Source organism: Rhincodon typus, chromosome 30, assembly GCF_021869965.1.
Source record: "Rhincodon typus isolate 14 chromosome 30, sRhiTyp1.1, whole genome shotgun sequence".
Taxonomy (NCBI): domain Eukaryota; kingdom Metazoa; phylum Chordata; class Chondrichthyes; order Orectolobiformes; family Rhincodontidae; genus Rhincodon; species Rhincodon typus.
This window is the reverse complement of record NC_063361.1, coordinates 36,649,253-36,670,822: the sequence shown is the minus strand read 5'-3', so window position 1 is coordinate 36,670,822 and position 21,570 is coordinate 36,649,253. Positions and strand designations below refer to the sequence as shown.

Here is a 21,570-nt window from a genome sequence, read left to right as displayed (position 1 = left end):
CAGTTTCTGTGAGAAAAGAAACAGAATTAACATTTCAACTTGATGACCAGTTCTTCAGAAAGTTCACCGGACTCAAAAAGTTTCTCTCTCCGTAGATGCTGACAGACCTGCTGAGTTTCTCCAGCAATGTCTGTTTAAATTTCTGATTATTGGCATCTGCAGTATGTTGCTTTGGAGTAACATCCACTTTGATTAATATACCAATGGTTTTTCATGCACCCTAGTTCATTTAGAAATTTAATAAATTTTGAAAGAGCATTCCCACCCTCCCCAATCCTCATCTACACACCGATAAATATAACGCAACAGCTGCAAGTAGAGATTGACATTGGTGTGTGCTGTATATCACACTGGTTATGCTGTGCTTTGCTGAGCATTATGATTTCAGAGATGGAATGCTGCTTGACTTTCTCATTACCAGCCTGAGTTCAATGTCAGGAAGGCTGCCTTGCTTGGTCTGTGAACAGCTTTCATCTGTTGCTGCCAGGTGTAGGTCAAACCGGAGTGATGTAGATTTCTTCCGAAGGTGTGGATTATCCTTGAAAAAGGAGCATTCCCATTCCTTGATAACCTCGTCCACTTTCTCCGTCCTGAAACAATCACAAATATTGAGCAGACTTACTGATCAACTCCTGTTTCTGAACATTTTAGGATAGCACTGATTACTTATTTTGTAGAATCTAACACTTCACAGAAAGCAATCATTCAGTCCAGTATGTGTACCAACTCTTTGAAAGAGCTCTCCCCTGCTCTTCCTTCATACCCTGTTAGTTTTTGCCCTTTAGCTTTCTATCCAATTCTCTTTCAAAAGTTAAATTTGCTTTCACCGCTCTTCCAAGCAGCACGATCCAAATCGCAATAATTCACTGCGTAAAAACAATCCTTTCTGGTTCTTTTGCTATTACAGCATGTCTCTGTCCTCTTGTTACTGACTCTTGAGTCGCTAGAAAACAGTTTCTCCCTATCTACTGTCCAAAACCATTCATATAACAGATACATAAATTACTGGTTCAGTCACAGCAGAGTCACTATCTGCTGTTCTCAATACTGCACTTCAGCAAGGAGATATTGGTCTTGGAGAGTGTGCAGTGTAGGTTTACCAAAATGATACTTGTACTCTGAGGTAGAATGATGTGAGGAGATTACAGAAACTGAAACTATATTCCTAGATTAACAAGGTTAAGTAGCAATTTAATCAGTTTATTTGAGATATTTGGAGGCTCAACAGAGTTGATGGAGAAAAATCTGTACCTGTTGATCAGGGGGAATCCAGAGCGGAGTCTTAAAGGTAAATCCAGGCCTTTTGGAGTGAAATTAGCAAAGACCTCTCATCATAAAGGGTGATGTGGAGGTGCCGGTGTTGGACTGGGGTGGACAAAGTCAGAAATCACACAACACCAGGTTATAATCCAACAGGTTTATTTGAAATCACAAGCTTTTGGAGGGTAGCCCTTCATCAGGTGAAGTGAGAGACAAGCACACAAACCTAAAATTTATAGGCAGAGAGATCAAGGGCGGAGAGATCAAAAGATCATACAACTGGTGTGAGTGGAGTGTCTGCATGGTATATTGGCAAGACCATACAGACTCTACGACAACGGATGAATGGACACCGTGCAACAATTGCCAGACAGGGATGTTCCCTCCCAGTCAGGGAACACTTCAGCAGTCGAGGGCATTCAGCCTCCAATCTTCGGATAAGTGCCCTCTAAGACAGACTTTGAGATACACAACAATGCAGAACTGCCTCAACTGTGATCTTGGATTCATGTTGCACTACATGTGACCCCATCACACTGTTCTGTATCTGTAAAATCTTCCCTGCTGTTCTGTTTTGACAACATCACCTTGATGAATTGTTATGATCTCTCTACCTTAATTAGTTTGTACAGTTTTGGATTACTTGTTCCTTTGGTTAGACCCTTGGCATGTGACCCTTATACTTATCATGTTATTCCAGTCATTTGGTTTGTCTCCAACACCACCTTGTTTTTCATTTTTTGTAATTATCTCTCTGCCTCATTTAATTGGATTATAGGCCATCCCTTCGCTGGTTATTCAGCTGTAGACACTTTACTTACTAACACTCTTGGTCACCTGCAGAGACTTATTATTCGACACTCCACTCACACCAGTTGTATGATCATCTGATCTCTCTGCCCTTGATCTCTCTGCCTATAAATTCTGTGTCTGTGAGCTCTTCTCTCTCACTTCACCTGATGAAGAGGCTGCGCTCCAAAAGATTGCAATTTCAAATAAACCTGTTAGACTAAAACATGAACATTGTTCCAGATTTACAGCATCCACACTTCTTTCGGTTTTTATTCTAAAACCTGGTGTCATGTGACTTCTGACATTTTAAATATAGCATGGTAGAAGATTGGAGCTCTCTTTCACAAACAACAATTGACAATAGTGTAAATTAAAATTTAAGACTAATAGATTTTGTTACTCCGTTTTTAAGACATTTGGAGTAAAGGTGGGTTTATAGAGTTAGGTTGCTATTCAGTGAATTCATTCAATGGTGTCAAAGGTTTGACGTGCTGAGTTGCCTCTCTGTTTTCTACGTTCCAAACTTCAGGGAACCTAAATCAGTTCAGGTTTGCTATTGCCCCTGTTACATTCAGAGGTGTCAGATGTTAATTATTGCTACAATCCTACAGCCTTTCTTTATCCATTTCATGCTTTTTGATTTCTTTCTCACTTCAAAGTTCTCTTTTCCTTTCCTCATCTCTTTCCTCCATTGCCAATTTCTCTGTCCAGAGTTCAAGTTCAAACGTTTGCCTTTCTTGTTCAAATTCAGGTTTTTCTTTCCTTCTTTGTTACAAGCTGCAACTGAATTCTGGCCAACTCAAACTGTGATATGCCTGGGTTAGACACCTCTTCTTTCAGTCTAAGATAATGCAGTATTACCTCAGCTGACCTATCCCCTTCCTAACTCCCCACCTACACTCACCTTTACTGACCCCATCCCCGCCTCTTCGACCTGTTTGTTTCCTCTCCACCTATCCTCTCCTCTATCCATCTTCTATCTGCCTCCCACTCTCTCTCTATTTATTTCAGAACCCCCTTGCCCTCCCCCTTTTCTGATGAAGGGTCTAGGCCCGAAACGTCAGCCTTCCTGCTCCTATAATGCTGCTTGGCCTGCTGTGTTCATCCAGCCCTGCACCTTGTTATCTCGGATTCTCCAGCATCTGCAGTTCCTACTATCTCTGATTCAATCTTACCTCAGCTATTTCTATTTTCTTAGCACTTTTAATTCTAACTCCAACTTTTCTGCTAACCTAGCCTTGGTTATATCTTGCGTAATATTCAGGGATATATCTTCCCTTTCCAGAAAAGTCATTTAGGTTTTCAATAAATAGAATAGCATTCACGGTGAAGGACCTTTCAGCCTTCATCTCAGCAAGTCCCAGCACTTGGATTTGTCTCTGGTTTTCAAATCCCACAGGAACCCCCAAATTATGTTAAAATCATGGACCAAGCTGGCTAGAGACTAATCACTTATTTTGTAAAGTTCACAAAGTGTGAGATCCAGAAGACTTATTAGGAGAATAAAGCCGCAAGATTCCACAATTTTCAACAAGTAACAATAAACTTTACCACACAGTGTTAAAAGAGTGATACAATCTACAGCACATGTGTTAATTATTCCTAACACCCAGGATTAACCTCTGGTAAACATGGAATAGACTGTTATCAAACATTCCACGGAACGCATCAAATACCAAATGTAATCAAAACAGATCCCACAATTTCTCAGCAATTCTTCCAGACCTTAATGACACAGTGGATCAGCAAATCACATTAAACTTCACAATAGATCATAATTTTTTACTTTTGCTGATCTGGCCTTGAAACCCCTGCTCAAGAATCTTTCTATCAGACATTGCATCAAAGAGTGCTCCCATTATGGTTGATCATCCTCCTTTCCTGGGTCAACAGGAAAGGAGGCAACTGTCCATCCAGACTAAAGTAACAAGATGGTGGTGGAATAGGACTCTTGAGTTGGAGCTCATCTGCTCCATCGTTTTCTTTTTTCTCTCTTTTTGTGTTTTCTTTTTCTTTTTATCTCCCGTCCTCATAGCATCAGCAATGTCCAAGGTGAAAGCTACCGCGGACTCCCTGCCTCAGCGTGGACTTGACACCCAGCCTCAAGGTGAAGCCCAGTGCAGTTTTCGTTGGAAGGACTGTTGTTCTGAACTCTTATTTCTCTATCTTCAGAATTTATGTTGGACTTTTTATTTCTTTGTTCTTCTAATTTTTGCTCCTAAGAATTTGTAGTTTAGTAGCTGTACTTAGGTACTTTGGTACCTAAGATGGTGCCGTAAGTGGCAACTTGTAAACTTTTCACTGTATTCATGTGAGTACATGTCACAATAAAGCTAATTTTAATTCTAATTACTAATCTCAGCTTTGAAAACTACACTCCAATACTTATTCATGGCCTTACTTCTGCTTTTCTCGATCGGCCAGCTTCACCAAGTTAGAATTACCACCAGTTTTTCCATGAGCTGTAATTTTACTTAATTGCCTAAAGCAACTACTGCTTGTGCTTTTCAACCCAACAATCAGCTGTACTGAATTGAGAGTGGCACACAGCTTCTTCAGAGCCCGTATAATTTCCAAAACTTTTCATAAGCCCTAACTCCAACACTTAGCTGCCTTCTAACTCCTGGAACTTATGCCTAAACTCTAACACCACTAAGATAGCAAATTACTCTTGACTTTTAAAAACCGAAAAAACTGTGGATGGTCTAAATCAGAAACAAAAACAGAAGTTGCTGGAAAAGCTCAGCAAGTCTGGCAGCATCTGTGAAGAAAAATCACAGTTAACATTTCGGGTCCGATGACCCTTCCTCAGTTCACTCTGATTTTTCTTCACAGATGCTGCCAGACTCACTGGTCCTTTCTAGCAACTTCTGTTTTGCTCTTGACTTTTTACTGAGCCTCCTACACAGAAGCCATGGACTGTATATAATTGCTTCCCAGCAGTACAGTGTAAAAGAAAAAGAACTCTTAATACAGAGTCTATCCTTTTCCTTCTACAATTTTTTTATCCTTGAACTCCTCTCCAGTGACCCCCAAACTGTCTGAGTGACCTATCAAAATCTTTGCTTTAAGCGCCTGCACTGTTGCTGGCTAGAATTGAATGTAGCCATGCACCAACTCTTAGAGCTGAGTGTAGTCTGCATGTTACAGCTCACAGGTTGCTGGCTTTTGAGCACAAAACTGCTTGCAAAAGGAAGGATTCATCACATTTTATTTTATTGTTGACTCAATAAGTCCATATTCACTTATATAGCAGCATAAGCTTAAATTAGGCAAATGATATGCACTCTCAGGCCCTGACATACGAGAATCTTGTCTTTCACAGATGCCCTTCCTCACTTCCAGCTGTGGCTCAGTGGATAGCAGTCTCACAAACTGAACTGCAAAGATTCATGTCACACTCAGAGATGTGAGCAGATATTCCACGCTGACACTCTGAGTTCTGTCCTGAGTGGGAGCTGCACTGTTACAGATCTTCTGTAAAGGGATTCAAATCACAATCCCATCTGCAGTCTGAGGTGGGCAAAGATACTGTGGCACTATTTTGAAGAAGACAAGGGGAGTACACCTGGTGTCCTGACAAATGTTTATCCCTTAACCAACATCACAAAAATAGATGATCTGGTTATTATTGTATGACTGTTTGTGGAATGTTGCTGAGCACAAATTGGGTGACTTGTTGCATTTCAACATTCAAAAAATAGTTAACATCTGTAAGGTGCTTACAGGCAACCTGGTGTTGTGAAAGACTCTATAGAATTGAAAATCTTTCTTTTCATTTTTTAATCATCCATTTGAAACCTGGAACTGTTTTAACACTTCCTCCATGCACAGTGAGTGTCTGCAGGTTCCTGAGACAGTCAGGTACATTGTACCTGTTCAGTGGAGAAACTGTAACGACAATCACAGGGAGTGGGTTGGGGGGGGGAGCTGGTGTGGGGGGGGGCTGGTGTGGGGGAGAAGCTGGTGTGGGGGGTTCGTTGGTGTGGAGAATGGAACCCTTTGGGAACATAAAACTTCAGAAGAAGCTGTTATGGGAAGGTTTGCAGTTATGTTATGAACAGGGATTAGCCTTTGGGGAAACGAAAGCTGAATCTTTGTGAATCAATGGGATAAGCATGTGAACATAATCTGTGTAACATTGTCTAAAAATTGATAATAATCTGCAGCCAAGTTATTTCTGGCAAATCTCAAAAGTTCTGTTAATAACCACAATAACTCAGTGATGTGTCAGAATTTAATTTTATCCACTAATACTCACCATTTGTCTCAGAACTGAATTGACTGCCACTGATTGGGTAGATTCAACAGCCCTCTAATAGTGGATCCTCATGGCTTAGCGAACACTGGACTTGCTTCTGAGTTGAAAAGGTTGTGGGTTCAAGTCTCACTCCAGACAACTAAGTAGAAAAGCTAGGTTGAAGCTTTGGTCCAGTACTCTGGGAATTCTACACTGTCAGCTGTACCAATGTTTAGATGAATTTTTAAAGTGAGGTCCCACCAGTCCCCTCAGGGAGACTGATGAACTCATCCTTAATGTCCTGGCAATGTTTACTCTTTAATCGTCATCACTAAAAAATACATGATCTGATCACATTACTATCCGTGGGAAACTCAATATGCTCAAATTTGTTGATACATTTTCACATTATTAATAATAATAACCACACTACTTCTGTTTTCAGTGGCTGTAAAGGTCAGAAGTGCAGAAAGGTGCGATACAAATGTGTGTTTTTCTCTCTTTATGCAATGTGTCACTGTGGGCTGTGTTGAATGCAATACAAATGATCGGACGCCTCACTGTGTTTAGTATTCACAGGCTCTTTAACTCATCGATGATAGTCTGCCACCCAAGAAACCAGACACCTTGTTGAGAAATGGAAGCCAGCAGCATCACATAGGGCACAGTCCTTAGGGGTCAATTTGCTGAGAATGTTTTGTTCAAGAATCTGAATTTAGTTTAAAAAGATATGGAAATAAAAAAAATGCCACCAGTGAATGTTGTAAAACCCAACTCTGGTGCACTAACATCTCTCAGGGAAGAAGAAATCTTACCCAGTCTGGCTGACGAGACTGCAGAACAAAAGCAACGTGGCTGGCTGAGGAAATTCTCAGGCCTTTGTGAATTTGAGCCAACTCCACCACCATTTAAAGAATGTGATGGTGAGAACCCTGCCCCCTTTCCCAGCGCTGGCTATTTCCTCTTAGGGAAGGATAAGGATGTGAATAGCTAACACATACTCCTGACCTGGCTGACTCCAAAGTGAGGGTAGGCATCTCCTCACCCTCTGCTTCTGAGGTCAATGAGCTGGACTTGACTACCCCTGCCCCGCGTACCTCCACAAGGCAAAGACTGGATTTAACACATCCCTTCATCGTGTCGCAAGGCACAGACCTCAGTAGCAAATGTTGAGCCCTCCGTGTTGACCCAGTGCATGTGGTAACTCAATTGGGAAAACACCAAATACCATTTACTCACAATAGTGAGGAATGGTCAACAAAGAGCTAACCTCATCCTGATAGTGAATAAAAACAATACAGCAGCAAATTTCGTTTGCTTACTCAATGCTTTGTAAAGAATGAAACAAACGTTTTTGTACTTACTGAATTTTGCCATGAGCCTTTGAACTCCCAGCCACTGAATTTTCACCTAGAATCTCCTGAGTTGTCACCATCTGGATTCTCTGCTCCAGGCGGCTAGAGATGGTAGCAGCTGCAAAAGAAACTATTTAGATTAAATGCTGAGGATCGGGTCTTAGACTTAGAATCCCTACCATGTGGAAGCAGGCCCTTTGGCCCAACAAGTCCACAGTGACCCTCAGAGCATCCCACCAATCTACATGTCCCTGAACACTACAGGCAATTTAGCATGGCCAATCCACCTAGCCTGCACATCTTTGGACTGTGGGAGGAAACTCACACAGACACAGGGAGAATGTGCAAACTCCACATAGTCAGTCACCTGAGGATGGAATTGAACCTGGGTCCCTGGTGCTGTGAGGCAGCAGTGCTAACCACTGAGCCACCGTGCCACCTCAATCAAGAGAACTCAGCAGATCATGCCCCACCACTGTACATCAATACCACCTTGTTTTGGAGTAGAGGCTTGCTTAGGCCAACAATGGAGGAACACTCTACTCCCCTCACAATGATGAGTTTGGTTATAAGGAATGACTGCCTTGAGAGATGGAGGTGGGTTGGGGTGTAGTTGGGGGCTAGATATTCGCCTCAGATTGGGAGTTAGATATTGGGCTGGGACTGGAGGCTAGGAATTGAGTAGGAATTAATTTGGTAAGTCTTCGCTGCACTTCCTCTACAGCAAGATAATGAGACTGAAAATGCACACAATATTCCAGTTGTATCCTCACTGAGGCTGTGTATAATTGCAGTAAGACATCCCGTTCCTCTGCCTGAATCCTGTAATCCTTCAATTGAGGCTATCAAAAGGCCATTGGATGATTAGTTAGTCAGAAACAATCTGCAAAGGTATGGGGAAAAGGCAGGAGAGAGCACCAAGTCACGATGTTCATTTTGGAGAACCAGCATGGATATGATGGGCCAAATAGCCTCTTTGTGGGCAGTAAAAGGTAAAGTTGCCACAGTCCTACTGTCCCGTTAGAGAGAGAGAGAGATGACTAGTGGTGGCTTAACCTAAGAGTCACTATGAGGTTGAGAAGTAGAGTCCTTCATGGTAACATTCATAGGAATTAAACTCACACTATTGGTATTACACTGCATTGTAAACCAGCCATCCAGGCAACTGAGCTAACTGATCCTATGACTGATGTACAGAGCTGCATTAGAACATGTGGGACAGGGGTCATCTATAGGCCATGATAGCATGGATACCAAGTTGCTTCATCTGAGTTTCATCAATGAATTAATTTGCTGTGTTTTGTGATAACAATAGTGACCCTCTTGGTTATTTACTGGTACCAGCCCAGAAATGGCTAGATTTATGTAATTTATTTCATAATTTGCAGGGGTGGAATTTGGACTCGCAAACAGTAGGTTATTTCCCAGAGCAACTGGAGATGAACAATAAGTAAGGGCTTGCCGACAACACCCACGCATTGAGAGTAAATAAAAACGAATCATTCTGAAACCAGGTGCTGTGAGCTATTGGAATGTGGTACTGCAAAACTGTGCTGCTGGAATTTCTCTCCCGCCCAGACGGCAGCTTCATTACCCATGGGAGTGGTCCCTGCCTGTTGGTGCGAGAAACCGTCTGGAACTACTTTACCAACCATCAGGAAGAAATGTTGTCTGTACTCCACACTCGAGATCATCTTGGGCAGGGGCGTGGAAAACATAGACAGATTCAGATAAGAGCTTAACACCACAAAGGTAGATAGGAAAACAACTTCTGAGGAGGATTCGAAGAGTCTGCAAGAGGATTTAGATGGACAAATGGAGTAGGATACTGGAAAATGTGTAGGTGTTTGACCACTCTGATAGAAAGAATTGAAAACAGAATACACGTATTCTTCAAATGGAGAGACTGCGGAATGCTTCAGTACAGATGGACCTGTGTGTTCTGGTGCATGCATCACAAAAAGTCAGTGTGCAGATACAGCAAGTAATTAGGAAAGCAAATGCAGTTTATTGCAAGGAGGCTGGAGAATGTAAGTCAGAAAGTCTTGCTCCAACTGTCCAGGACAACGATGGAACTGCTGCTGGATTTGGTCAATGTATTCAAGGAGGGATGGATTTGTATTGGAACCAGCTCAGAGAAGGTTCATGAGGTTGATTCCTGGGAAGAGGCGTTGTCTTATCAGGAAATGTTGAGCAGTTTAGACTGATAGTCATTAGAGTTTAGAAAAGTGGGGATGGCATGACTTTTATATAAGACTTTGAGAGGTTTGACAGGATGGATGTTGACAGGATGTTTCTCCTGATGTGGGGGTGGGGGGCGGCGGGTGCATCTGGAACAAGGGAATTCCATTTCAAAACAAGGGGGAGCTTGAAGATGATGAGCAGTGCTCATTTCACATTGTGCAGCTGTATAGCCACTGAGAAGCTCTGCACACGCCAAACAGCACCAATGTGTAACTCCCATTTCAAGAAGCTGCTGCTACACACTAACCTGAGAGGGTCTTCTTCTCTCAGAGGGTCATCGATCTGTGGAATTCTTTACCCCGGAAAGTGGTAGGGACTTGGTTGTTAAGTATATTTAAAATTGAGTCAGACAGTTTTGCTTGACAAATAAGTCAAAAATTATGCAGGCAGGAAGGGAATTAATGCCATAATCATGTCACTTGATTGGTGCAGCAAGCTCAATGGGCTAAGTGGCCTACTCCTGCTCCTACTTCCTCTGATCTTATGTCAACGTGAACTCCGGAAGGTAAGAGGTTCACCCTCTGTTTTTGAAGTCATTTTCACCCTGACGTCTCACAAACATAAATGATCACATGGGTTAGATAGAGAGTCAAGGTCCTTCTACACAGTCCCAGAGAGAAGAAGGTCTAGCTGTACAATACTGTCAGCTGCTTAGAATCAAGGAGGCTTAACGTAGGTGTTTGGACAAGCCTCATGTACAAGAAATTGATACAGGTGAAACTTACCTGAAGGGAGGGCCATTTCTTTCTGACTTAAACTGCTGAGGGATGACTGATAGCCACTAGAGGTTGCTCCAGAGAGTCTGAAAGGTTGAAACATGTAAAAATTGTAAAATTATCTGTTTAGCATCATTGATTTGCTTCTCAAGGGGCAATTAGGGACAGGCAATAAGTGCTGGTCCAACCAGCAACCTCCACATCCCATGAACAAATAAATTAAAAATAGTTAATCAAAACTTTTTCTTGTATTTTGTGACTTTAGGTTTGATGGAGGAGTAATGGTTGTTGAGGTTATTGCTGAATTCATCTAATTTTGTTTGTGTAAAATACACCATAAAGCAACATAAATACAGAGGTAAAGTGACTGAATAACTGTATCATGTAAGGAATTAATTGATGAGAATGAGAAAAGAGCCCCTGAAATTCAAAATGTAGCCTCCTCCACCACCAAAAATTGTTTTGTGCCCTCTTTCCAGCATCCGCAGTTTGTAAATTCATAAAGTCATTGAGTCACACAGCACAGAAAAGGCCCTTTGGCCCATCGAGTGTGCACTACATAACTCCCACTAAAGGTGTGCTAATCCCAATTTCCTGCACTTGTACCATATCCTTGAATGTTAAGTTATTTGAAGTGCTCATCCAAATTTTTTTTAAAGGTTGTAAGGTTTCCAGCCTCCCCTACCTTCCCAGGCAATGCATTCCACCTTCCCACCATCCGCTGAGAGATAAAGTTTTTTCCCAAATCCCCTCCAGATCTCCTACTCCTTACTCTAAAACTATGCCCTCTCATGATTGACCCCTCAACCAAGAAGAACAGCTGTTCTCTGTTTACCCTGTCCATACCCCCTCGTAGTCTTATACACCTCAACCATGCCCCCCCTCAGTCTTCTCTGCCCTAAAGAAAACAATCCAACCCTATCTAGTCCCTGACAACAAGGTGTAGAGCTGGATGAACACAGCAGGCCAAGCAGCATCATAGGAGCAGAAAGGCTGCTTTTATCAGTCATGGCATAGAGCATAACAGCAAAGAGGTAATGTTGGAGTTGTACAGAACGATGGTCAGGCCACAGCTGTAATAATGTGTCACCCCACTACAGGAAGGATGTGATAGCACTGCGGGGGGCGTGGGTACAGAGGAGGTTCGTCAGGATGTTGCCTGGGATGGAGAAATTGAGTGAAAATGAGGGACTAGATAGGAGATAGTAGGGACTGCAGATGCTGGAGAATCCGAGATAACAAGGTGTAGAGCTGGATGAACGCAGCAGGCCAAGCAGCATCAGAGGAGCAGGAAAGCTGACGTTTCGGGTCTAGACCGTTCTTCAGAAATAGGGGAGGGGAATTCATCCAGCTCTACACCTTGTTATCTCAGATTCTCCAGCATCTGCAGTCCCTACTATTTCTGAAACAATTTTAACGCCACTGCGAAGCCCCTTCTAAGGATGCCTACCTTGAAGAAGTTACCCTCCTTCCTCCGGAAAGACCTCAGTGGATCTCTCTCTTCTCCTTTATCCATCTTCTATCCACTTCCCCCTCTCTCCCTATTTATTTCAGAATCCCCTTCCCTTCCCCCATTTCTGAAGAAGACCCAAAACGTGAGCTTTCTGCTCCTCTGATGCTGCCTGCCCTGCTGTATTCCTCCAGCTCCACACTGTGTTATCTCAGACTCCAGCATTGGCAGTTCTTACTATCTCTGAGGTTTCCAATACGCCTTGTAACTATCCTATTCACATGCTCTGCCAACTTCAGAGATCTGTGAATAACTACCCCAAGATCCTGTGTTCCTCTAAGCTACCTAGTGTCCTGCCATTCATTAAATACTCCTTCATCTTGTTTCTGCTTCCAAAGTGCATCACCTTGTACTTATCAGGGTTAAAAACCATCTGCCACTGGTCTGCCATCTGACCCACACACCTATATCTTCCTTAACCTACAACCATCTTCGCTATTAACCACTCTACCATTCTTGGTGCCGTCTGCAAATTTGCTTCACATTGCCCCCCAAATCTTCATCTATATCATTTATGTATCTAAAAAACAATAAGGGCCCCAGTACTGATCCTTGTGATATACTGTTAGACACCAGCCTCAAGTCACGACAATAGCCTTCTACCGCTCTCCTTTTCATCCTATTACAAAGCCAGTTTATGATCCATTTTATCAAGTTTTCCTCAATTCCATGTGCTTTAAACTTTTCAATCACTCTCACATGTGGGACCTTGTCAAAAGCTTTGCTAAAATCCGTATAAACTACATCAATTGAACTTCCTTCATCCACACACTTGATCACATTTTCAAAAAATTCTGACAAAATTGTTAGACATGACCTCCCTTTAACAGAGACATGCTGATTATCCCTAATTAACCCATGCCTTTCCAAATGGGTATTAATTCGCTCCTTCAGAATTTTCTCCAATAGTTTCCCTACCACTGAGAAGGAACTGTAATTTCCTGGTTCATCTGTGCCACGCTACTTCAAAAGTGGAACCACATTAGCCATTCTTGTCAGGCACTTACCCCCACGGCCCGAGAGGAATTCAAAATTTGTGCCAGAGCCCCTGCAGTTTCCTGCCTTGCCTCTCACAGCAGCCTAGGATGCAGTTCACCTGGGCCAGGAGGTTTGTCTGTTTTTAAATCCGACAGAGTCTCTAATACCTCCCCATTTCCTATGTCAAACTGTGCAACTTCCTCATAGTCCCTTTCCTGAATTCCATATGCACGTCCTCCTCTTCCAGAGTGAAGACTGGAGAGAACTATTCATTTAACACCCTTCCAATATCTTGCGGCTTCACACACGGATTGCCCCCTTGGTCCCTAATGGGCCATACTCTTTCCCTGGTTAACCTCCCCTTTAATGTATTTATAAAATATCTTAGGATTGTTTAGAATGCTGTTTGCAAGTCTGTTTTCATGCCCCCTTTTTGCTGTCTAATTGCTTCCTTAAGTTCCATCCTGCACTTCCTGTATTCCCGTAGGGCCACAGCTGAATTGCTCCCTTTAGACTTGCTAAAAGCCCTACCCTTCTTCTTTATCCAGTCATGAATTGACCTAGACATCCAGGGTTCTCTGAACTTATTGCTGCTACCTTTCCCCCTGAAGGGTACATGTTGGACCTGTACTCTCCTGAGTTCCTTTTTGAATGCCCCCCATTGCTCTGCTGTAGACTTACTAGCAAGAGATATTTCCAGTCAACTGTAGCCAGATCCTGCTTTATTTTAATAAAATCTGCCTTCCCCGCAATTCAAAAGCTGTCTTTTGCAGGCCATCTTTTTCCTTATCTAGAAAGTATTTGAACTGTACTATGTTGTGTTTGCTATTGCTAAAATGTTCCCTCACTGCCACGTCAAACAATTGTCCAGCTTCTTTCCTCAGAACCACACCCAGCACTGCACCGTCCCTTGTTGGGCTTTCTGCATATTGATACAAAAAACTCCCCTGCATGGCCGGTATCCTGTCACCAAGTCATCCTTTATTTACATGTGTATCGTATTTGATACTGATTCAGCTTCCTCAGAGCCAGCTCTCAGAGTGACCAGAACCCCTGTCTCTCCTGTTTCTATCTGTCAGCCAGGACTCCCTGATTGGACCAGGTTAACAGCCCCAATCAGGGAACTCATATTCTGTGAGGCCCACTTGGCTGACCTCGTTACAATCACTACATCCCTCCCCCTCTAAGTCCAGGGGTATAGGCCTGTTCTTTTTCTTGAAGCCTGTCCTTCAGTATGTTCACACCGTTTCCAGTTCCTCGGACACAGCCTCGGATATGGCCAGCGTGTACTGGACAGTAACCCGCCCCTTGCGCCCGGAGCATCTTGGAAGAAATTCATCCTCTTCTTCAGACGGTAAAGGCATTGAGGCTGCAACATCCACTGTGTCCATCTCAGACTCTGAAGTTTCTTCGACGCTAGACGGATTGAGAGAACCCATGGGTTTTAACCTGACCTTGCATCAACCATGCCTCTTACACATGCAGGGCCATTCCCGTGGTTTTGGAACCAAACTTCATCCTCTGAAGTAAGCTCTCTTCGAGGAATCTTGTGTCCAGCATTGGCATTCCTGATGCCATTTCACTGTCCCACCCCCCCAGGTCTGGGAAGATCAGACTTCACCTGGTCCAGAGTCTTCTCCCCATTAGCAACTCTGCTGGAGCTATCCCTGTAGTTGCATGAGGGCAGGCCCTATAAGCAAATAGGAACCAGGACAGTTTGGTATTGAGTGAAGCTGTAGGCTGTTTCTTTAAACCTGACTTTAAAGTTTGTACTGCTCTTACCACCAGATAATGGATGGTATGGAGTTGTCCTTATATGCTTAATGCCATTCGACTCCAGGAAATGCTTGAATTCTCTGCTGGTAAATGGTGGCCTTTCTTCTGTGATGCGTGCAGTTTATCTATTATCATCCTTGTGTTTGATGAATGAATTGTATGCACATCCAGCCACTTTGACTGGGCCTCCACAATGACTAAGAACATTGAGCCCATGAAAGGACCTGCATTATCTGGGGTTTACCGGGCCATTCCCATGAATGTGGAGGAACTGCTGGCAGTAATTTTTGTCCTTGTTGGCACTCTGGGCACTACACCACCAATGCAGCTATGTCTGCATCCAATCCTGGCCACCAGACATAACTTCTTGCCAGTATTCTTTGTTTTGGAAATTCCTGGATGACCCTGTTGGAGTTCAGCCAGTATCTGGCAACAACTTTTACTCGGGACAATCACTCTTGTTCCCCATAATAATATGCTGTAGTCTACAGTGATCTGGTCTCACTGGATCCAGAAAGGTTTCAATTCTGATTGTGATGGCCCTTTTGTTTCCTCCACCTCCACCAGCTGTTTCAGGTTTGCTAGGACAGGATCATTTTGCATCCACAGTCTGATATTTTCAGCAGTGACTGGAAGGAAGTCCAGAATGTTTAAAACATGAACAGACTCTTCCAGTGGCAGCACCACTGGTGCTGTACCTGCCAGTGGGAGGCAGCTCAAGGAATCCACATTTACTACTTGGCCTCCCGGATGGTGTTCCAACTTGTAATTGTACGCACTTAGAACGATCAGCCACCACTGAATTTGACCTGAATGCCCTGTCCTCTTTGAATAGCTCTAGCAGGGGTTTGTGGTCTGTTACTATTACAAATCTGTGTCCGTAAAGGTATTAGTGGAATTTTCTCACGCCAAACCTTCCTTCTCTATCTGGGCATATTTGTGCTGTACTTCAGCCAAAGTCCAGGTAGCATATGCCATCGGGCGTTCCTCTCCATGGGGCCATGCGTGAGCCAACACTACTCTGATGCTGTGTGGGGAGGCATTGCATATCAGCACACATCTCACTTGAGATCACAGTGTGTCAACACCTTAGATGCTGATAGCTGCTTCTTCACTTCCCTACGGGCTACATCTTGGCTATGAGACCATTTCCAAGGCTGACCCTTTATCAATAGCAGATGTAAGGGTGCAGTAATGAAGGCCAGGTTATATATGAACTTTCTGTAATAATTCACCAATCCAAGGAAGTACCTAAGCTCCTGTACAGATACAGAGTAGGTCTCTTGAGTTGCCTGGAATATACATTTTTCCCTTCTAATGCGTACACCCGCCCTGGGGAAACATCTAAGCACTGTGTCCTAGTTCTCTCAGAGCTACTTATTGATCGTCCCTGTTACTAGCATGTCATCCAGATAAATGGCGACCTGGGGTCGACCTTGTAAAATGTTATTCATTGTCTGCTAAAAGAATTGCACAGGCTGAATCCTATTTCTAAACTCACTAGCATTTGGCACCAGGAGTAATCCAGAGTGAACAGGAAACCGGGTTAAACTCAGCAGCATCTGCGAAGAAAAAAATCAGAGTTAACATTTCGGGTCCGGTGACCCTTCCTCAGAACTTGTCCGGACCCGAAATGTTAACTCTAATTTTTTTCTTCACAGATGCTGCCAGACCTGCTGAGCTTTTCCAGCTATTTCTGTTTTTGTTACTGGTTTACAGCATCTGCATTTCTTTCTGTTCTTAGGAAACCAGGTTAACACTCCAATTAGGGAACTCACAATCTATGAAGTCCACCTGGCTGACTTCATTATAATCACTACAGACACATTTCAAGAAATCTGCCCCTGTAAACCCTTAACACTGTGACTATCCCAATTTATGTTGGGAACGTTGAAATGCCCTAGTATAATTACCCAATTATCACTCTTACACACCTCTGTGAACTATCTACATGTTTGCTCCTCCATTTCCTGCTGATTCTTTGGGGGCCTATAATACACTCCCAGTAAAGTGGTTGTCCCCGTAACAGTATTAGGTTTTATCCACAAAGCCTCATTTGAGGACACTCCCCAGGTATCTTCTCTCCTTATTGCAGTAATTAACTCCTTAATTAGTAGTGCTACACCACCACCCTTTTCACACCCTCCTCTGTCTCACCTAAAGATCCTATACCCTGGAATGTTGAGTTGTCAGTCCAGTCCTTCCCTCAACTATGTTTCTGTGATGGCAACAATACCGTGTGTCAATCCACGCCATTAACTCATCAGTCTCACCTATAACACTCCTAGCATTAAAGACCATCCAGCCTTGCCTTACCCTCTTGACACTCAACGTAGCTCAACTTACTGTGACTTGCTTCCTTTGCTGTAGCATGATGTGTCTCTGTTTCATCGATATTCTGTACCCCCTGCCCCTGCCACACTAAACTCCTCCAACTAGCAAACCCACCTGCAAGGATGTTGGTCCCAGTGTGCTTCAGGTGCAGACTGTACTGTTCGTACAGGTTCCACCTTTCCCCAAAAACAGTCTCAGTGATCCAGGAATCTAAAACCCCACCTCTTGCACCAACTTTTGAGTCATGCATTCATCTGTTCTATTTTCCTATTTCTAAACTTGCTAGCACGCAGACCAGGAGTAATCCAGAGATTACAGCCATTGAGGTGCTGCTTTTTCATCTACTGCCAGCTCCCTAAGTTCTTGATGCAAGACCTCAAAGAGGGCAGGACCATACTGCCCATAGCTTCAGGTCAAATTCAGTGGTGGCTGATCATTCTAAGTGCGTACAATTACAAGTTGGAATGCCATCCGGGAGGCCAAGTAATAAATGTGGATTCCTTGAGCTGCCTCCCGTTGGCAGGTACAGCACCGGTGGTGCTGCCACTGGAAGAGTCCGTTTATGTTTTAAACTTTCTGGACTTCCTTCTGGTCACTGCTGACAATATCAGACTGTGGCACCAACACGTACCACGACCTCATCCCTGACCCTGGCATTATGGAGGCAACACAGCATCCTGGAGTCATGTCTTCAGCCTGTATGCTCCCCTGACTAAAGAACCCCCTATCACTGTTGCTCTTCCCTTCTTCTTCCCCAGCAAACCACCCTCAAACCCGGTATAGTCAGGCCAAGAAGCTTGTGGGGCCAGAAGCTTGGCTCTGACTGCACTCCTCCGACGTTCCAGCACTCACATCAGCTTCCAAAACATTTGTTCCTCCATTATTCGTACTGTGCTGGGCATTTGTAAATGAGATTAATTTAAATTTAAAATGAGAAAATATTTATCACTCAATTGTAAGTTGTACTTTTCTGTTATTAAAACTCACTTGTGTGGATACAATTAGGACATTATTGAACATCAATAGGTTGGTACTAATTTACTGGGAGATTTTGAAATACCAAGCTAATACCAACAGTCGTATGACAATAGAATACATCACTGTTAGTTCAACATATTCTCATTTGTACATGGGATTGTTATCTGTAGTGCTTGTGAAGTTTATGTTTTTTGGATGCTGCCAGCCTGCCCATTGTATTGACCAGTTTCAAAGGAATGAAGCTGGTTGTGTATATGAGTGGCCAAGTGGTGTGTAACTGTCTGACAAAGCTGTCGTTGTAAAGTGTATTGTCCTGAAATCTAAATTGAGTACAAAAGCCAAATACTTTCTAAACCTACAGAAAATAACTTAACTCCACTGTAACAAAGTACTTGAAGGATGTGAAGAAGGCGGTTAAGTGTAGTAGGAGTGGGGTGATGTGATAAGAGGCCTAGCAACAGGAGAGGCACAAGGGCCCGTGATTTCTCTCCCTGTCCCTACCTGTAACCCCAAACCCTGCTGGAAGTGTGAGCACTAACAGTAGGTGAGACTGAGATCAGCCTTAGGTGTGAGGCCCTCCATAGTTAAATACCTGCCAACAGCGACCAACCAGGTTCATATGCAAAGAGTGAATTCTTAAGCTGAATGCTACAAACAACTGAGCTGCAAAAATCAGGGAGGGAATTGAGATAAGCAAGTCCTAAATAAGGATTCTAATAATAAAAAATAATAATAAAAATAATAATAATAAAAAAGAATCTGACATGTTTAAAATAAAGATACAACAAACGCAAGGGTAAACTCCTAGGAAATAGTGGAATCGGTTTACCTGTCATCCTCTCTGTCCAGAAGGCTACGATACGTTGCGATCTCACTCTCCAATTTCATCTTTGTGTTGAGCAACAGTTCATGCTCCCAAACCTGGTGTTCAATGTCTCTCCTAACACCGTGTAACTCGCCCTCCAGCTCTCGAATCACGGATGCCAGATTCTTCAGTTGCACCTCGTACCTCTGCTCAGTCACCTGCAGGGAATTCTCCAAACCCTTCTGCTGTGAGAAGAACATCAAGTTAATGTTGACCCATAATCGTTCTCCACCCAGGGAACTGACTCCAAACGTACAGAGTATAGCTGCCTTCATTTTCATAATTCACATGTTCATCACACACATCTCTCTACTTCTGTTACACTTGTAAAAATGTCGTGAGACCTATAATTTTCATATGTTCAGGTTTATAATGGCAGAAGAGGAGATATTCATGAGGTTGTGGAGAAAAGGCAGGATGGTGACAGAGGTTGTTGGACAAGGGAGATAAGTGTTTGGAGGGTGGACAGGAATGTAGAGTTGAGGCCACAATCAGATTAGTCAGCATCTTAACAAGCAGTGGAACAGGCTCATTGGCCTACTCAAATTTCTTATGATCCCATGAGTGGGACAAGCTAAGTAGCTCTTACAGAGGGTTAGCATCAATCTGACTGGCTGAAGAGCCTCCATCTGTGCTGTAACAGTTCTACAATTCATTCTGAAACATCCTATTCCAGGCTCCCCATCTCCTACCGACCAACCTCATCCCGCCCCCTTGACCTGTCCGTCCTCCCTGGACTGACCTATCCCCTTCCTAACTCCCTACCTACACTCACCTTTACTGGCTCCATCCCCGCCTCTTCGACCTGTTTGTTTCCTCTCCATCTATCCTCTCCTCTATCCCTCTTCTATCCGCCTCCCACTCTCTCCCTATTTATTTCAAAACCCCCTTCCCCTCCCCCTTTTCTGATGAAGGGTCTAGGCCCGAAACGTCAGCCTCTCTGCTCCTATGATGCTGCTTGGCCTGCTGTGTTCATCCAGCCCTGCACCTTGTTGTCACTGAACTGAAACTTGGGTCCCAATTATAACTGTGTCTCTCTCACAAATACTGATGGATTTGTTGAGCATTCCTAGCTTCTCTGCCTTTATTGTAGATCTCCAACTTTTTATAGAATCTCTACAGTGTGGAAACAGGCCATTCAGCCCAACAAGTACACACCACCCCTCTGAAGAGCATCCCTCCCAGACTTATTCCCCTACTCCTGCATTTCCCTTGTCTAACCCACCTAAGCTAAACATCCCTGGGAACTAAGGGCAATTTAGCATGGCCAATCCACCCTAACCTGTACATCTTTTAGAGTGTGGGAGGAAACCAGAGCACCCGGAGGAAACCCACACAGACACGGGGAGAATGTGCAAACTCCGCACAGACAGTCACCCAAAGGTGGAATCAAACCTGGGTCCCTGGTGCTGTGAGGCAGCAGTGCTAACCACTGAGCCACCATGCCACCCTTTTGTATTACAACAAGAATCTGTATGTAAACATTTCAAAAGGGGAACAAGGTAATGGAAAAACCCACTTATAACTGAGTTACTCAGAGCTGTCCTTCATTCTGTTTTTTAAAATTTTATTTTCTTATTCCAGGTTTAATGTGTGTCAGCACCACTTTGCCCAAGCAGCTTGTACTTCAAGAGGGTGCCAGGGATCTGGACATACTGACAGGGGCCTGTGCTTGAAGTCTAGGAACTCTGCAGGCTTCTATCTGGAGGTCTGATAGCTGGCTCAGAGTTTCAAATAGATTAGGGTCTTGCAGCATGACATGCCGGATTCTATAAACAGTGATGCTGCCTGGCCTGCTGTGTTCCTGCAGAAGTTAAATCCAATTGTTCAAAAGACCATTCTTTTTAGAGACTGCAAGTTTTTATTCTGAAGGTTGAGCTTCCAGCTATACAGTTAGTTCATAGTGCAGCTCTGCAGGGAAAGATTTCAGAAGTGAATTTGGAACCACAATGAAACAAACAGGGCAGTAACGAGGAGCAGGGAGAGTGTTAATGACACAGAGGAACTGATTGCAGGAACCACTAACTTTCCTGCAAGTGACAATTTAAATGACTTCATAAAACAAATTGCAATCCTGTTTCCTGGATCCAGAAACCAAGAGTCAATCAATTATTTAGCACTGGATGTATGAATGCCAGTGAAACAAAGAGCTGTAAAACACAGTTACTGGTTCTACATTCATTAATAGGACGAGGGTGTAGATGGCTAGACCAGCATTTATTGACTGGCCCTAATTGCCCAGAGAGCAGTCAGTGGGGTCAATATGGAAAGAATGAATTCTGGAAAAGAAATATAAACACATCAAATGTTCACTTGTGTGAAGTAAAGATTTCAAAAATTTAATTGTCAGTTTGCTGAAAATTATTCGGCATTAGCAAAATAAATCCTTACAAAGCAAAGGAATAACCAACTGGTAAACACTTAACAACAAACAATTCAATATTCAAATCAACAGTGCTGCAATCCTTCAACACCGACCCTCCGACAGTGCGGCGCTCCCTCAGCACTGACCCTCCGACAGT

The 21,570-nt window shown here is 43.4% G+C and overlaps 1 protein-coding gene across 1 annotated transcript in view; it reads right to left on the bottom strand.

Moving 5' to 3' along the window:
* Positions 1-376: 376 nt before the first annotated feature.
* Positions 377-21,570, bottom strand: part of krt222 (keratin 222) — a 30,706-nt gene continuing 9,512 nt past the window's right edge. Inside the window, exons 3-6 of the mRNA XM_048614738.1 lie at positions 19,013-19,233; positions 10,617-10,693; positions 7,657-7,765; positions 377-590 (exon numbers count right to left, since the gene is read on the bottom strand). Coding sequence (XP_048470695.1) covers positions 377-590; positions 7,657-7,765; positions 10,617-10,693; positions 19,013-19,233 — 621 coding nt within the window. The remainder of the gene's footprint in view (positions 591-7,656; positions 7,766-10,616; positions 10,694-19,012; positions 19,234-21,570) is intronic.